General features: G+C 44.6%; 1 protein-coding gene across 1 annotated transcript; it reads left to right on the top strand.

Moving 5' to 3' along the window:
* Nucleotides 1-3,490: 3,490 nt before the first annotated feature.
* On the top strand, nt 3,491-4,330 carry LOC120842105 (homeobox protein aristaless-like; the record flags this gene model as incomplete). Its single annotated transcript, XM_040213130.3, has 1 exon — nt 3,491-4,330. A coding segment is annotated over one exon (822 nt), but the record flags the coding sequence as incomplete, so codon positions are not given.
* Nucleotides 4,331-18,304: the final 13,974 nt, after the last annotated feature.

Below are 18,304 nucleotides of genomic sequence, written 5' to 3'. Positions count from 1 at the left end.
GTTGCCCGGCGCCCCGTGAAACAAAGGCCAGCAGCGGCGCAAAAAAACCAGTCTCTCTCTCTCTCTCCCACACGCGTCTGCTCGGAACAAACAAAGCTAGAGCAGAACGAGCAGAGCGTATTCGTCGTGTTTGATACGCTCCGTTGTGCCTCGCGATGGACCGCAGACGACCAACCATTCGGCCCAGTGCGGCGCTCTGCGGTACAGGCCTACGCCGGTGAGACACCTCCCGCAGGTCACGTGACCCTCACTCGGCAGCGGATTGGCTGAGATTGGCTCATAGCGGCCTCTAGGGTCCATCTTAAGGTGAAACCTACTATAGTTGTTTTCGGGCCGCGTACAATGGCTGGGAGAGCGCTCCAGTTCGGCTAATTTTTGCGTCCCTCGCCGGCCCGCCTGCTGCTTCCCGAAGGTTTCGGTTCGGTTGTCAGAGCTGCCTCTTTTTCCGGTGCCTGCTCGCTCGCTGCTGCTGCCGGAGGGCTTCAGGCAACGCAAACAAACTCCGTATTGTTGCTTGCCACGAGTCTGCCTGCTCAAACAATGCTTGTTTGTAAGCGGTAGAACAAACCCGGCAGCTTCACAAAACAGAACACAAGGAAATTAATAAGCTAAATGGCGACGTCCGTTTTACCCCCCCCCCCCCCCCCCCCCCGCCTCTTTTCTATCGTTGTGCGCAGCCCAAGGGCTGGCGACGCTTATTTTACGTTTCGTTGGTGCTCCTTAGTTTCACGTTTCATTTACTTATTTTATATATGCAACTGGGTACGTTAAATGGACCCGGAAAAACGGTACTAGAGAAGCAGTAAACGGAGACGCTTGGGGTCTTATGTACTTTAATAGGGATAAAAGAACCTATAACGAAATGTGCGGAATTTTCCGATTAAGGCGGAGAAAAGGGAGTCGTGTTTTTTGTGTTTCGTGACAGATGTTCCTCTCGATGGCTCTAACAGCCGAATATTGGCACAGTTCAAAAGCAATAAAACAGGAGTGATCATTAGTGACTGATTACTTGTCGTCTGACATCTTTAATGTGCTCCCCCAGCGGTGATCGCACGAACGCAGGCTCATACGATGCTCATCTAAGACCGTCGACACCAGCATTCTTTGTACACTTTTCAATTGGCTACGGTGAACTGTCATACTGGGAAATCGATTCTCTTCAGACGTGCAATCCGCATTCTGCGCTTTTGCATTGTTGGGAACCAGCGTGTTTCAAGCGACCACGTTGATAGACGCCACTACCTTATGGTCACAAGGACACCCTAAACCGGAGTTACGTTTAAGTATGGTGAGCAGTTGCTGCCAACTAATCCGTAGATACACCAACATCTTTAAATGCAGTTAACACTTCACTGCAGTTAAGGGTTCTCTTGTACCTAGAGTACTATAACTCTGCTAAAGTGAACACCCTTTGGCGAGAACTTTCCGATAGCACAAGCATTGTTCGGTTTCCAGTTGCAAAGCTGAGGGCGTCTAATAGAAGTCCCTTTGATTACCCATTTAATAGCGAACCAGCATAGTCGACGAACAATTTAGGTTCGTAGGCGGTTATGGCAGGCACGTAGCCAGAATCTTGATTCGGGGGGGGGGGGGGGGGGGGGAGTGGGGGCCCCCATGACAAAATACTATATGAGGGGGAGGGGGAGATGAGGCCCCAGCAAAATGGAAGATTTCGGGGTGGGTCCCGGGTCCCATGGGTACCCCCCTGGATACGGGCCTTCGCTATGGATTTCCACGTCTATGCAACTGGCGACTCGGTACTCAACAACAAAATTATTTCTAGAACTGTCAGTGGTCGGGACCTCATTAAAGAGGGTCGAATGTGATGTTGCGTGATGATCGAACGCAAAAATAGCGTTAGAGAGTGTTTTCTTTGGTAGCTTCCCCAGGAAGTAATCCACCAGCGATTTATGCGACCGACAGAGGGTTACGGGGCGACAAACAGCCTCTTGCTGTGGTTCCCAGTCCGGTTACTTCATTTAGGTCCCTCGGCCCAGAGAGGGAACACCTGCCGCCCGCTAGAGCCTCTACAGCAAAATACAGACGTCAGCTGGACAAAGTAAGAAACAAAAAATAAAACGGGGGGCTTTGGAAAGAAAGAGAACGAAACTCGCGAAACAAACAGACAGAGGAGACAGGGCATGCGTCGAGCCGCGCCCACGGAGTCGCTTCATCAGACGCCCGTTTTGCTTCGTCTGTAGCGCGCCGCCATCGCGAATTACGGGAGTGTTCGCCACGGGGGAACACACGCAAACGAAGCGGCTCCGGAGGGGGGAAACACAATCATCCCAAGTCCAAAGGGTTGCGGAGAGTCGCACCGGGGGCCATCTGGCCGGCGGAGTCCAGTGCCCGCCCAAACGGACATCACGTGGGCGGCCGCTTTTAATGAACGGCCAGGGTCGCCCAGGGTCAAGCCAGGGATGAGGCAGCGCGAGTTTGGGACTTTTCTGCGTAAAGGGGGCTCCGGCTGCTGCGTGACTATTGAGCGGGGGCTCTGCATGAGTACGTCCATTCGTGTCCGGAGGACTGCGCGATCGTGCATGCATGGTGGATGGCGGCAGTGGTTACCAACTGTTATGGCAACTTTATTGTTACGTTAGGCTAGGTTACGGCGCGGAACGACATCGATGATTATTTCGGTTAGTCTTAATGAGGTTCCGATACCGGCTAACCGGATTAAATTGTTACGTTCAAGAGATGACTGTAAGCCAGTTAAGCACGTGTACTTTTTATATGTGTTCTCTAAAGAGAGGCGAATTATCGCAAAGAGAGCTCTTTAAAACAAGCTTTAATGAAAGGACGAAACTAATATTCGCCACGCTAGACGTTTCAAATATTCGATTTCGTGTACCTATAAAAGTTAATTCAGCGAAGCGGTAGATTCTGTCGATGATACTGGCGTAGCCGTGCCAGTCAGTTTGTCGAACGACGTTTCATCGACAGATTGTTTTGTCGACACTACGATGTTTCGTCGACAGTATTCATTTCATTGAAAGTTTTCTGCGATCGTTTTATCGACACACCCTGAGACGTTTCGCCGAAAGCGTCCTTCCGCACACATCGCCTCGGTCACCGCCATCCGGATGGTGTCCTAGCTTGCCAACCGCTTGACGGTTCTGATGAGGCTTGGCGCAATCTGAGGACTAGGATTACAATAAATTTTCCACGAGCGAAGCGAAGCAAAGCGTGTGGCGATGCGCCTAGCGCTTTTAGTGTGCAAACCGAAAGGCCTAAGATAAGGGCTCGCCAATTTGTTTTTGTACCATCGGAGCTAGTTCCGGTAAGCTTCCAATGAACAAAATAAACCCAGAAATGAAAATCAATCCACCTAGCAAAATGATACGTTGTCGACGAAACGTTCCATGAGCATGTGTCCACGAAACTAGTTTCCACGAAGTGTCAAAGCGTGTACGAAATATGTGTTGATGAAAAGTATTCAACGAAACGTACTTCCACGAAACGGGCTTCGACGAAACAGTAAAGACCCCAGAGTGGAGCCTCAAGCATTTCGTTCTCGTTACCGCAGGTCTGGTTCCAGAACCGGCGGGCCAAGTGGCGCAAGCAAGAGAAGGCTGCGGGCAACGCCCTCCAGTCCCAGGGCTACAACCCGTACTCCACGGCCCAGTCCCTTAGCTCGTCCACCCCAACCATGGCCGGCGCCCACCCGCCACCCTCGGTGGCGGCAGCAGCCGCAGCGGCCGCCTTCGGCTCCCTGTACGGCCGAAAGCCTCCGTCGGCTGAGGCATCCCTGCTCAACCATGCCCGCCTCTCGCCGTACCTCGGCGCCACTGGCATGCCATTGCTGACGCCCGGCCACGCCTTCTTCCCCATGAGCCCGTTCGGGCCCTTTCTGCCGCCGTCGCTGCCACTCTACCAGACGCCTGCGCCTTTCCAGAACTGGCTGGCCACCCTGTCGGCCCACAACCGACAAAGGACGGACGTCGTGCCGCCGTCCGAGGTTCCGGTGCCACCAACGCCGGTGCTGCCACCCTCTCCACCGTCCCTGGTGCATCACCAGAGAGTGCCTCCTCCTCCACCGATAGTGCCGCCGCCACCCGCGCCAGCCATGGTGTCCGTCCCCCCGCCGCTACCGGCCACGGCCGCCCAGAGACCGGTCTTGAGCAGCAGTCCGGCGAGGTCGTCGTCAAGTGTGTCGCCCGGCATGAACACGACGGGAAGCTTGTCGCCGTCGGCGTCGCCTCCCAGCGGAGATCGGAGGAGCTCGAGCATCGCTGCGCTTCGACTGAAGGCGAGGGAACATGAGATTCAGTTGGAGATCATGCGCAAGGCCAATGGCGAGATTGCCAGCTAGCCCCTGCAGGAAGAGAATCTCGTGGTACTGCCGTGTTTTTGGGAACATTCCTAGTTTTCCTTAAGCACGCATCGTGGATTGTTCTAATTTGGTCTCCTTTGTGGAAAAGACCTGTAAAAAAGATCCGAGTTCTCCAAAGACGTTTGCTGCATCCGCAGAGTTTCTGCGTCAACGACAGATCCCAGCGTTTGAACGTCAGGAACGAAAAAAAAAAAAAAAACTATTTTACTGAACTTTTACCGTGGTCCAACAATGAACTCTTCAATAATGGTGTTTTTTTTTTCTTTTTTTTCTTAAGCATGCCTTACTTGGTGAAAGCCTTCGGACTTGAACTACATTTCTGCGAAGAATTGTCGTGCTTTTTTCCCTCATATACCAGGATGCTTCGGAGTGCTCATGTACTATCTATGTAGACGTGGTGCCTTTCTTGCAAAGTGAGGAATGTCGTTATTTATTATGTCTTCTCTATTTTATTACGCACGTGCCTTAAAATTGGGACAGACTTCGAGAGTTGTGCCTATGTACGTTACGCCGGGGGTCGAGCCAAAAATGTTGACGTCCAACTATCGCGGATGTACTTCATTTGAAGGAAACCTTCCACCACGCACCATAAATACAAGCCCGGTCACGGAAGCTTTTATGCAGCAACCTAAAAGAAAAATTTCTCAGCATGTCGAGATGTCAGTGTGGTAAATACTTGAAAGGAAGCCTGGTTTCTAAAACATGGCAAGACCACAAACTGCACCATGACAAATGATCACGACAGCAATCTTCGTCGGTAAACCTAACACAAGGCCAAGTGCACGTTGAACACCGGTGGACTACTGTGCGGACAGTGTACCAGACATGACTCCTTGCCTTCCTTCCATCTTGACGTGGACCATCCGTAAAGGCTACAAGCGCGAGCTTTTGCGCTTTATCGTGACTCAGCCGCACGAGTGCTCGTGCAGCGTGATCACCAGTTAAATCTACCCGCTCGCCATTGTTGCCTTTGCGGTCATTTTGTATTGAGGCAATACGATATATACAAGCTTTCATTAAAAGGATTGTCCGGTGAAATGTTGTCTGTCAGAAAACAATTAAAATATATTGTCGTAGCTTTTAAATATATAATCCGCACAACGTTAGAATTTTTCGTTCTCCGAGGTACAAGTACTTCAATTTTAAACACAGCCCAACTGCTCAAGTTGCATCATCAAAACACACAGCATTTTCTTCGGCAACAGCGGAAGCTTTGACATAACTCAGCTCTTGACTGCGGTCTCAGTAAAATAACTTCGTTTTTAAAAAGACAAAATTTACGGTTTTGAGTGAAGCTAAATTCTTCAACAATTAACTTTGTACGCACCATAACCTATGTTGACAAAAAAAAAAAACAAAAAAAAAAACGGGAATAAATCAACGCCCACGACCCGACGTTACTATGCCTGATGTGACGCCACGGCACGACCGGCCATGCCCACTTGCCGAATTCGGCGTGAAGTTTTGTATTCATGTTCATCATTGATTTAATGAATATAGGGGCATCCTTTTAATGAAGTAAATACCACATCTGACTGTATTCAGGTCCTCTCTACGTGACCATGCGCAAAAACTTTGTAACTTCCGGATGTCACCGGATAATCTCTTTAAAAAACAAAACAGAAACAGAAACAAAACAGTCCACGTAGCACGTGATCCTACAAAACAAACCCTTGCATCGTTCTTTTTTTTTATGTTTATAGCTGGAAAGAATAAGATGCTGCCATGTTTAGAGGAGAAGTCGAGTCCCCCTGGCGGGGTCCATGACAGACACTTTTCTAAAGGGTGCGCCATCTAGTAACTGCTGCGCCAATCATCCCCGTCCGCCATTGTGTGGGCACGCGCCCTGAGCACGTATTGGACACGAGAGTGTCGTCTGCGTTCGGCGCGGACTCGGATTCAATCGCATGTTTTGTGCCCAAGAAATGGCCGCCGCCAGTGTTGCTGACGAAGACAAAAATCTTCAGGGACGTCTCAAGACAGAGCCATCCACACATGCGTTTGTAAGTCTGTGATGAAACATAGGTCGAGTACAAAGTGGTCCTTAACTGCTGGCGTGTCTTACTCAGATATTTTTGCATACAAGCTTCTCTTTACAAAAGTGAAAACGCCCCTTCCATACTAAAAAAAAAGAAAGAACGCCAGTGCCTCATAGCCTGTCAGGTGAATACCGAAAAAAGGAAACGGAATCACTTTGATGCCTTTTTGTCTCGATGTAAAGACGTTCTTTGTCACATGAAGTGCTGACGGCTCATTACGAAGCAAAGCAATAAAGAATTTCGGGCGTCACAATGGCTTCATAGTATTGGTCAATTAACGCTGCTTGTTCGAGCTATGCCACCCAAGCATAAATGAACCTAAGATGGTAAAAAGGCTGAGGTATCGTCACTCAGCAATAACGCGTGTTTTTTAATGCGTTGGAATAAAATCACTCTAAATTAATTACTTCCGTATTAGTTTTGGGCAAAATAACTCAACGCTGAATCTAACAGAATCCTCAAGTGCCTGTTAACGTCCGGAGCACTCAGTATTAGGCGAAGTTGTAGCTTACATGTAGTGTCAAGACAACGCGCGCAGTGAAATTAATTGAGCAGGCTTTGTTTTTGAGCTTCCTACGACATACGAACGAGCACAAATTCGTTTTCAAGCTTGGACTCGGTATGCAATCTTATATGGAGCCCGAAAAAACATTAAAACGATAGTAACTCCATTAGTTTGTTTAAAGTTTGCAGTTGAGATAGGAAGACGCGTATAAGCCGATTAAACAAGACAAAAAGACATTCACGGGAAAAAACAAGTCGCACAAGAGATCCGGAAGAGGCGCCTCGCCACCAAGAGTCTGGATGTTGTTGTCATGGCGTGGCAGTCGCAGGTAGCATGTATATTCTGTGTCAGTACATTTATAGAGTAAAGCTTAATTGGAAACGTCATTGAATCACAAAAATCTTGACTTATACTCCTTAACTTCTGTAGTTCCCGTCTCGTTTTAGGAATGGATTTGCACGAGCCTCCTAACTAAATTCGGAATATAACATTTTGTACAATGTAGAGAGCTGTGAACCTCTTCACATTTTCTTTTGTTTTGTTTTGTTTTGACCTCTCCGTAACTGCCTAAACATCTCCACTCAACCGCAGGAGGCAACCTCACGGAGTGTGGTATTGGGATTATGGGATCCTCGAATCGAGCCCATAGGTGCGAGGTTCGAATGAGAAGAACGTGAAATTTGTCGAATTTGAAAGCAGTATTTCAACGAACCTATCAGCAAGCGTCCCATGCTTCGGGATCTAGTTCTATCTTGGGCTGCTATCTTCTACGGAAAATGCAGTTCTTGGTCCATCCACTCTGGTAGTGTTTACTTTAGCTGAATTTTGAGGCACTAATGAGTGGGCAAAGTGTACCGGCTGGCGGCCTCTTGTACTATGAATTACGATGCATTTTGTTTTTCTATGTCTCAGAACTTGGAATGAGACATCCCTAATTTCTACGAAGGCCGTCAAGTTAGTGTCGCTAAGGCCTTCTAACAACTTCCGGGTACCTTCACAAGATATACGTTTACGCACAAATGTCCGTTTTTTGTTGTGTTTTTTTTTTTGTTGTTTCGTATCGTAGTAACCAGACCATTGTGCAGCGAAAGTCTGTCAATATTGGGGCAAAGCGACGTCTTCTCAACGTATCTCATTAACCCGGGCCTTTCATAGGTGCTCAAGCAATGAGCGAATCAACAGGCAATCCGGCTTCTTTCAAGTAGGGGGCCACGTGGCTTTCCGATTCTCAGAAAATATTGAATCGAAAGGTAATAAAAATATTTTGGTGACTTCCGTACTGCATTACCTCAAATAGCAGAATTTATGTTTTCCTTGAAATAATATAAATACATTTATAAAACAAGAATGACAAATTTTTAGGGCAGGCATTCCTAGAGCCCACGTCAAAACGAGCTTGAAACGTTCAAACTTACCTAACGTCGTCATTTCAGCACGTAGTACGTTGTTTTGAACTGGTATTGTGATGGAGCTATCGGGTTAAACCTAAATGTCGAATGTAAAGTAATATATATATATATATATATATATATATATATATATATATATATATATTATTGAAAATTTGCTGCATCTTGCGAAAATTATAATGAACGCGATATGACATGCCTGAAATATGTGACATATTTTGAGGCACTTAAAGCCAGTTCATTCCTTTCTACCGTATATGCAACGTGATTATAGGATGTCAAGGAAACGCAACGATCAAAAGCAGATATGCATCTCGTGTTCTCGAACGGGGCGTGCTTTCGTGTTTTCTAACCAGAGGGGCCTGTTTTGGCTTGTGTCTGCCCTACAATGGAGTGTCGTGTGACCCCAGAACTGCGCTTGCACCTGTGAACGCTCCACCCCCCGTTGTCGTGATGAACGACCGGGCGAACTCGCACGAATGTTCAACAACTTCTTCCATCAAATAGCAACCGACGCATTGTTACGTCCTACACATGTTCTCGGATAATAAGGCGTGGTTTGTTGGAACAATAAAAGTGATAAGATTTATTTTATAAAGACAAAAAAAGTGTTGTTTGAATGTCTCGTCCACCACATTTTTCTTGGCTGTGAATATGCATGTGCTCTAAATGTGGTACTTGGAGCGTTTTCGAACTCAATTGCTTTTTTTGAATTGATATTGCTAAGATATTTACAACAAATAGTGCTCGTGCTTCTACTCTCCAGCAGAACACTCGGAAAAAGAATCAATGGGATTTAGAGATTGCAGTGACTTTAATGACTCGTTAACTCCACTACATGGCGAATGTCCAGGCCGTAATAATGTTTTCAATCTCATAAAAAAAGACTCTTTCGTGAATCCAAGCATAACGTTTCATGTGATCTAATCATGAAATTGATATAGCAGGCCTTGATTACAGGGCAAGAAGTTTTTTCTTGGTCAAGTCATTCGATGAGCTCCATCATGTAGGGCAATAGTTGGGTTTCCGATCGGATTTAAGGAAAGGTAACGCACGCGCAATTTGTAGCCTTTAGAAACCCTATGAAATAAAACAACGAAATGTATTAGAAATAGCGAAAAGTGCTTATTAAATTGTTTAATATTAATAATAAAAGAAAACAACAATCTAGGAAAAAAAGCTTAGCAGGCGAAAGTTTTGACAAATCGAACAAAACATCCGAAATTGTGTTTCCGAGGAACTGGGCGTAAAAGCGTAAATGTTAATACATTTGTAATTACGCAGCCCGGACGAGCCATTTGACTTTTTTTTTTTTAAATTTGTAACTTAAAAGCACGGCCCGAATGTTTTTTTTTTTTTATTATTACGACCACATAAGAAGCAGGATAAGCCGCGCTGCCATGCTGAGATAATTTTACGAGACAAAATTACTGGAGCAACATGATATGGAAAGAGGCAACCGAGCTTATTTCTAGCCTTTCCAAAGATCAAATGTTCACTGGACGTTCAATGAAATTGAACGTCCAGATAGATTGGATGAAATTCCCACTGAAAACTGAGTGCAGATAGCGTTCTGCATGCACTGGCTAAGGCCGTAGGTCTTCGACTATAGTTACTACAAGCCGATGCTCTTCGTAGTGTATAGTGATCTTACGCACGAAGGTGATAGGAACGAAGAATTCATATGCTCGTTTTCACCCCCTGAAATCAGTCTTCGAGGTCTCCTTGATAAACGTAAGTGATCGCTTCTTAAATCATGTATTCGATGCACTACGTGACCTTTGACAAGTTTGATTACCTTTTCGTTTACGCGACAGGTTTCCTAGTTAACTCAACGCTTTGCTTTAAGAAAATGAATTAACCAACTTTGTAGAGACTTCAATTAAATTGTTTCGATCAACATCTAAAAGACGTGAACTGAATGTGCCCAACTTGTGCAGGATAAACCGATATCAACTTTACGCGGGTAGGTCGAAGGTTAATCGAAAATTCGCCGGAAAGATGATGACAGAGATTATAGTCATTACCCGAGTCTGGACACGATTACACGTTAATATAATACTTTTGTCCGGTAATAAGGACAAAGGCGGCAGTGCATAATTGGATTTCATCATGCGTGAAAATAAGTTTTTTTTTTTTATGTGGCTTCCATCGAGCTTGAGCGCTGCTTTACAGTTTTTTCTTACAAAACACAGAAAAAAAGCACATACACAAACAAAGAACGTACTCGGGGTAAAGCGGACTCAAATATAAATAACGCTTATCCCCGCAATTTCGCAGACTCGCTCGACTGCCCCCCTCCCCTACACCCGCTTTCTTTCCCCGTAAAAAAAAAAAAACGAAGAAAAAAAAAAAAGAAAAAAAAAAACTGAGTAGTATATAAGGGACACTGGCTGAGCCGGCTCACGTGGATAAATGGATGGTTGGCTTTTATATTTTTGCTCTATCAAACCCGCCTGAGCATAAGCGGACAGTTCGCCCGCTGAAAGGTCGTGTTCATCCTTCAAGTGCGCAGGCTCGCAAAACGCGGTAGATGACGCCGTAGGTAATCAGTGCGCGTAGCGCGTAAAAACTGCACGTTGGAAGTTTACCCGTTTTCGAAATCAGGATAACCTTGTTTTTTTTTCTTAGTGAAAGTCAATGCACTTTATTCAAATTTTAGACATAAAGTGGTTTTCAGTCACTAAAGGCAATCGTCAGAAACAAGCAAGCATTTGAGTTAAGTTACGAAACAGGATTGAATTGAATACAATATACTTTATTCAGATAAACGTCTCGGAGGATAGGGCGAAATGCGACTAGAGTCGCCTGACAAGGGCCCGTCCCCTGTACAGTCCTCAAAATGCAGTAAAAAAACGAATAAAAAACAACTGCGACATTACACAAAGAAGCAGTGCCATCTAAAAAATGTGATATGAAAAAAAACAAAAAACAGAAACATTAAAAAACACCAACATAGATTTTGTTAGATATAGAAGGAAACTTTTTCAGGTGGTCTTAAATGTGTCATTTGTATTACAGCTATTAATCGAAGACAATAATTCAGGTAGATTCGTCATGAGAACACCAATTATTGCTGGTATGGAGAGATTTTCCGGAGGTCAAACATCAGACTTGCACTTAACGCGCTACAAGTAATGGATTACTCGTAATCGATTACATTTCTCTGTAATATTGTAACGCTTCAATTACTTCCTTTAAGGAATATCGATCCTTGTAATTGAGTTACTCTTTTGCTGTAATCGATTACATTATTACCCCTTACAATTCTTATTTTTTTTCTTTTTTTTTGGGGGGGGGGGGGGGGGATAGGTGGGTTGGAGTCAATCAAATCTGAGCAACGGTCAAATTTTTTTTTTTTGAAACCATTAAGCATTAAGCACGGATTTCGAGGATTAGTAGGCCACTTCACTATGCTTCGTTTCCTGGGTACATTTGTTTGGTACACTGGAGACTACGTCCGGGTATCAAATGGCATTTTCCAGCCTCTTGTGAGTAATGTATTTAAACAGCACTATTTTTATTTCATTTTCTCACGAAAGGGATTGGGTGCGCTGGCGACACTAACTCAGCTGTAACAAAAAACGGTCAAGGTTTTTTTTTTTTTGGAACAACTGAACTACTGAACAGCTGAACAACATGCTTATGTAATAAAAGAGTGGAATGAAAAGTAACGTAGGAAGTAATCGATTACTTAAGAGTAGTTTTTTTATTACTTTTTTCAGGCTGTAATTGTAATTGTAATCGGTTACATTTTTATAGTGAATTAATTGTGATTGTAATCGGTTACTTTTTTCAGTAACGTGTACAAGTTAAAATGGCACCTCCCCCGGGCACCGCCACCTTGCCCGTTTGAAACGGGAGCTGCTATCTGCACAGCATCAAGCGGAGTTCACGTGATGTCCCAGTGACGACGTTTCTTTGCGTAACGCATTTCTGTTGGTGGGGGTCGCGTTACCTTTTTTTTTTCTTCGCGTTTTGTCCGTTATAAAATTAATGCGTGCTACCCCCCCCCCCCCCCCCCCCCCCTCCCCCCCCCCCCGACTGCCGACGCTTCGTGGCGGCAGTTTGCGGCGGCTCATTATAACAATGTGCATCCACTTGGCCCACCCTAGCTTAACCGCTCGCGGAGCGATCAGCTTGGCGATCGATGAATCCAAATAACGCCAACAGACAAAACGCGAAGAAGGGGAAGGTCGCATGTCGGTCCCCGGTTGATGCTGTGGGAATAGCAAACCCCGCTTCACACAGAAGTGGTAACATGACGTGTAAAGATGGCTGCGACCACAGATGGGCCGATCGCGGCTATGTGAGTAGGAATTCAAAGCAACGATCGTGCTCTAGTAGCTGATTAGTGGTAGATCACGGAGTGTGCCACGTTCACCGAGGCAGATAGTGAACAAATAGGACCTTCTGTGAAAGTATCGTACAACATCTGACAAAATATTGGCACCGATGCTATACACCCATTTTGGCGACTTCCGGTTTTTTCTCATTCGGGCACCTCGTTGCCTAAATGATTTCTGTTTTCAAAATGAACGTGTTTTTGTTTATATGGTTTTACTCTTTTTTTAGGGTGCTCTTGGTGTTTCTGACTATAGGTAAGCTCCACCGAAATGCCTGGTGGTGTGCATACGGATGCACTATGCCATTGTGAGAAGTTGTGAACCGAAGTCCGAGAATTACACTTCCAACCAAAAGTCCGAAAGGAAACCTGACGTTTCGAAACCAACTCGGTTTCTTCTTCAAGGGTGACCGAAAGTACGCGGAGCAGCAGCAGCTCCTAACCTCTTCGTCTTTAATTCCCACCCAACCAGGCAGATTTCTGCCGAATATGTTTACCTTCAAGTTGTGAACGAAGTCTCGAAAGTGATTTTGTTTTGTTTCCTGCGTAAAGAACATCGTCGTTATGCCCGTAGCAAATGGATGGCGACGAGAGCATGTCTTGTTGACGGAACGGAACCGTAACAATGAAACGTCGCTGTACATAAAGTGTGAATGTGTGTCAATGAGCATTGCATCGATGAAATTGGACGCGGGGTCTGGCAGGCCAAGAGGTTTTTATTAGAATATGAAAGGTATTTACAAATTTATCAACTTATGACGGGGTTGTCGTCTTTTTAATTTGTTTTATATGGTCAATTAACGCGGGAATATGTGCGCTTGATAATCTTATGGAATTTTAAATTATCACAAAAATATACTGTTCGAAAACAACTAATCTTGCAACGCCCACGGAGTACGTAGTGCCCGGAGAGGAGAAAACTGACCGGCCACTGTTTCCCAAAAATCAAAAGTCTTGCTACCTTTCTGTCCTCTGCAGTTACGAGACCTGCTGTGATTGGTCAGTGGCGCGGCGCTGACCAATCGCTGCAGACGACGTTGTCCCGGTCTCTTGGTTCCGCTTGGTACCACCGTATAGCACAAAGCCCTTGGGATTTCTCGAACGCTCGATCCTTTTGTTGGCTGACAGACCTGGATCCACACAATCGTGTTGTCGGGACTTTAAGCACGCTTGATGACGTTACGGCGCGGCAGCACCGGGACATCCGTGCTTCATATGTCGCGTGACAGGGTAATCACTGAATTCGTCATTGTGTAGCCGTACTTCATTCGAAGCAGTTATGAAGGTCCACTGACATAGCCGCGCTTTACTTCGTTGTGGGGACTGCAGTCGAATTGCAACTGCGAGTCACCTGGACGTCCCTGGTTCTTAGTATGAATTTAAGCGCGGCAACTAATTCGAAGAGTTACTGCCTGGGGAGCTTAGTATTGCCTGGGGAGCGCAGTACTTGTCTACAAAGTGGGAGATATAAGATAACCCAGGAATGCTAGACGCATTTCTAACTCCGTATTTACGCGTGAATGTTGAGCCACTATTCCTGATCTTGTCACACCATACTGTCACTAATGAGCCTAATTGAAATTTCTTACCTAGGTATTGTGAAATGGATTGAAAATCAGAAGTTTTTTTTTCTAGCGCCGGTGAGGACTGGATAAACTGAAAAAGTAAAAAAAAAAGAAAAAATACTAATTTACGTCTTTTTTTTATCGCATATTGAGGCAATCATTGTTTGCGGGAGAGCTTCCGGATAACTGGAAAATAGGAAAAATTCTCATTAACAAAAACGAGGACCCATACTCCATCACTAGCGAACCTTGAAAGGTTCTTAAGCATTTTATATACTCAAACATATTCATCTACTTAGAAAATATACATCGTGATGTCAAAACTACTATGGCTTCCTTAAATTATTTTCTTGTGAAACCCAACTGTTGCGCTTTACTCATGGTAATTTTTGGTAACCTCAATAAAACTTTCATACTGACGTCATTATTCCTCGATGTTTCCAAAGCAATTGATAGGGTCCCTCATTAGTGTCTCATTTCAAAACTAACAAATTTTAGAGTTCATCAGCCGAGAGCAAATTAGATCACACAGTTCTGTGCAGATGACTACGACTACACCCTCATTAATGGCCTTATGTCATGCAAGTGCAGGGGACGGTGCTGGCTCCAGTGTTCGGGAATTTTAGCAAACCGTTACCGGGGTCCTGCGTACCGCACTACTCGAGCCCTTGAAGCATGCTTTTAAGCACGCCCGAACTGATTCGGTGACCGCAGGGCGCGCTTAAAAACATGCTTGAAAGGCTCCAAAAGTGCGGTACGCGGAACATGGTAACGGTTTGCTAAAAGTCTGTTTTATTTTCAGCTTACGTAAATCACTTAACAAACTTACTATCATCCCCTGTGCACCTTTTTGCAGATGACTGCAGCATTTACTGACCCAACCAAACTCCAGATGACTATGTAAGATTGCAAAATGTGTTGTATATCATCGATCACTGGTGCCATAAAAAACAGATGAGCTTTAACATGAAGAAATGTAAGTTACTAACATTCACTCGTTGCACCATGTCCTCTAGTTTTTCCTACACTAATAGCAGTATTAGCATTGGTCGCTGTACACCGTATAAGCATTGGGGACTTCACCTCACCACCAACCTCACATGGAACAGTCACATCAAAGAAGTCGTTTTTAGACATACCGCACACTTGGCTATCTAAGACGCATTCTGAAATTAAATAGTTAACCTTCACAACCCTGGTTAGATTCCAACTTCAATATGCATCATCAATATGGTTGCCATTTCAAAATGATCTCATTCACGATGTAGAGAACATACAATATAGAAAATTAAGGTTCCTTTTTTTCAGACTATTCTCGATATACCAGCGTCACGTAACTTAGCAATCGTGCAGGCCTCTAAAACCTTACCGTAGTTCGTAAGTCCTCTAACCCGCTGCTTATACATAAGATATATCATCTTAACCCTCACATGAAAATGGCCACCCTGAGCACCCTCGACCGAGTTTCTGCAAGAGTTTACAATGTGTCTAAAATTAAACTCATTCATGCTTCATCATCGGTTTTTATTAATTTTACACTAACGCTTGCAATTGCCGAATGGAATTTATTGCCAATGAGATTGTCACAGAAACGAACATTACTCAATTTCGTGAAATGGTAAGCGCCTTTGTTAGCCATAGAAATTGAACTTAGAATTGTATTAGAAGCTGTAAGCCTACTTTTGTCTCCATTGTATGCGCGTACCATGCTTTGTTTTTACTGGTTTTGTTAGAATTTTATAAAATTGTCAAATTATATTCACGACCCCCTCTTATGTAGTACCCGGAAACGGGCCTTCAATGTAATAAATAAATAAATAAACAAATAAATGAATAAATAAATATCTTCGTAGTTAACCTCTTTCACCTTCTTAAGGCGACAACGACCCTGCAGTACCTTCGTAACGCTGTTACTTAGTAATGCCACCAGCAATATCCGTCGTGTAGGCTTTTTAACAGCAATAGCCGTAACATTTAAATGTCACACGGACCCGTTGCCTCGCCAAACTCCGGTCGACTCGGTGTCATGGTTAGCACTGTGGAGTGTAAAGGGGTCCTGTACCTAGTCAAGCTGTTTTTAACCGCTTTTTGTATCGGCATTCCGGCAAGTTTCTGGAAATACACTTGATTCGATTTGATTTGATTTGACTATCTGTGATTATTTCACTGCCTCATCGCCAGCTGATTTAATATGATGTAAAGACGAGCAGGAACACAGCACAGTACAAAGGGGAGCTTTAGAAAACATGGTAGCTATTTATACATGGCTACTCCTAAAGCGCATCCAGTTCTTTACGGGTCGTTTAGTGATGATCATTCTGATCATCTCGGAGAAGCATCGTACGCAAACAGTTTCGTTGCAGTACGCCAAGGAGTTTACTCCAAATAACATATGTGACAGACAGCTTGCCCGTTATAATTAAATGAGCTCATGAACAAAACGTTGTCACTAAGCATTATAAGAATTATATAGACGAGTAATGATTCCTCCTTTCTTATCATCATCAGACTGCTGACTAAGCAAACCGGACAACACTGAAGGTCTCCCCAAAACGTTGGGCACCGCCCAACTCCCTTTCTACACTCTACAAGACATCTACTCCTTACAATAGCAGGAGGTGCTAATTTTGGCATCAACATTCTAAGAAACTTTGAAGCCAAACTAATTGTGCAACAAAACCGTAGTATGCGCTACCTTTCAGAATTTTATCACCGCTGCACGGAACAGCTGCTGTTCGGAATGCTCAGTTTGTTCATAGTTCAGATGGTTATATCACAACATCTTCGATGCCTTTCTAGTGCTCGCAGTAACTTTGCCGAACACAAAATTATTCAGACGGCATAAAGCTGACACAGCTGCGAAATTACCAAAATAATTGGTTCGATTTCAGCTTGTAGGTTGCGTACGGTGGTACACATTGCAATATATTTTCCAACTCGGCGAAGCCCCCGCTATGCGAAATATGGTCGTGCCATGTCACATTTTCATAAGGACGCCAGCTACGATTCATATGGAAACATCTGTACGCTGCCTGCCTTTATTGTGCGTGTGTCTCCCGCTTACTTTGACAGCTGACGCAATGAATATATTTTCTGACAGAGGCTATCAAGTCAGCAGGTCATGACCGCATGATCGTTCTGCCAATTAGTAATTTTGCTTGGCTGCTTGCTTCAATCTTATGACTGATCTGATTATGTTTGTCCTTAATCTATTGATTGGATGGTGTGTTCCAAATTAATTCAGTCGGATATATATATATAAAGAAACCTTCAGAAAAAGTTTTTTTAATGTTAGACTTAACGATTATTTTTCTTGAGACCATCTTTGATAAGACTACTTTATTTCATTTTGAGCAGGCTGGCATGCCACAAAGGAAGAATGACTCACATTTCGCATAAAGTTACGCATTTCACACGTGTACATTACATTTGTAAGTGAAAGAGAGGGTCATACTTAATATGAAATACAAGTTAAGCAAAAACATTATTGTTTGGTCTAAGCAAGCTGTGCATGCTTGAGCTCAGCTTTCAGTGTTTCGAGCACAGTTTTCATTGCAGCAGTGAGCTCATCTGTGGCGATTGCAATGAATAATTTTGGAATGCTATAATTAAAACACTAATTTCTCTAGTTCACTTGGCGTATGTAAATATATATATCGGACATGACGGGCAACCAGACTAGGGCGTACATGATATTTCTGAGTCCTTCCTTAATATTTAGTTAAATTATATCTCTCTCGCTTAGACAGACCTGTATCTACTGCACGTAGTGAATGCCATTTCACAGGGTTTTATCACAAGAAGGAACTTGTGCGCTTGCAGGTGTTTGGTGAGAGGCACCACCATGGACCCTGAGCCCATCGTGGGGTCAAACCCCTTCGTATGCCTGACTGCGTTACGCGTGCGCGTGCCTGATGGAAAGGGGATCCTGGCGGTTGAGCCAAACCCGGGGTAGGCTTCCTTCGAGGGTTCCTGGGGTCAGGCAACACACCAGCCAAGCCTGCACTTCTCGTAGATAGCTATTCTGAGTTGGCTCGTCCACGATGATGCGGTCAGTTGCTTTTCTTCGCCTCTCTTCTCTTTGGTCATTCTTCTTCATCTAACATAG

This window comes from Ixodes scapularis, unplaced genomic scaffold (assembly GCF_016920785.2).
Source record: "Ixodes scapularis isolate PalLabHiFi unplaced genomic scaffold, ASM1692078v2 ptg000925l_1__unscaffolded, whole genome shotgun sequence".
Classification (NCBI taxonomy): domain Eukaryota; kingdom Metazoa; phylum Arthropoda; class Arachnida; order Ixodida; family Ixodidae; genus Ixodes; species Ixodes scapularis.
This window is presented reverse-complemented; position numbering and strand designations above follow the sequence as displayed.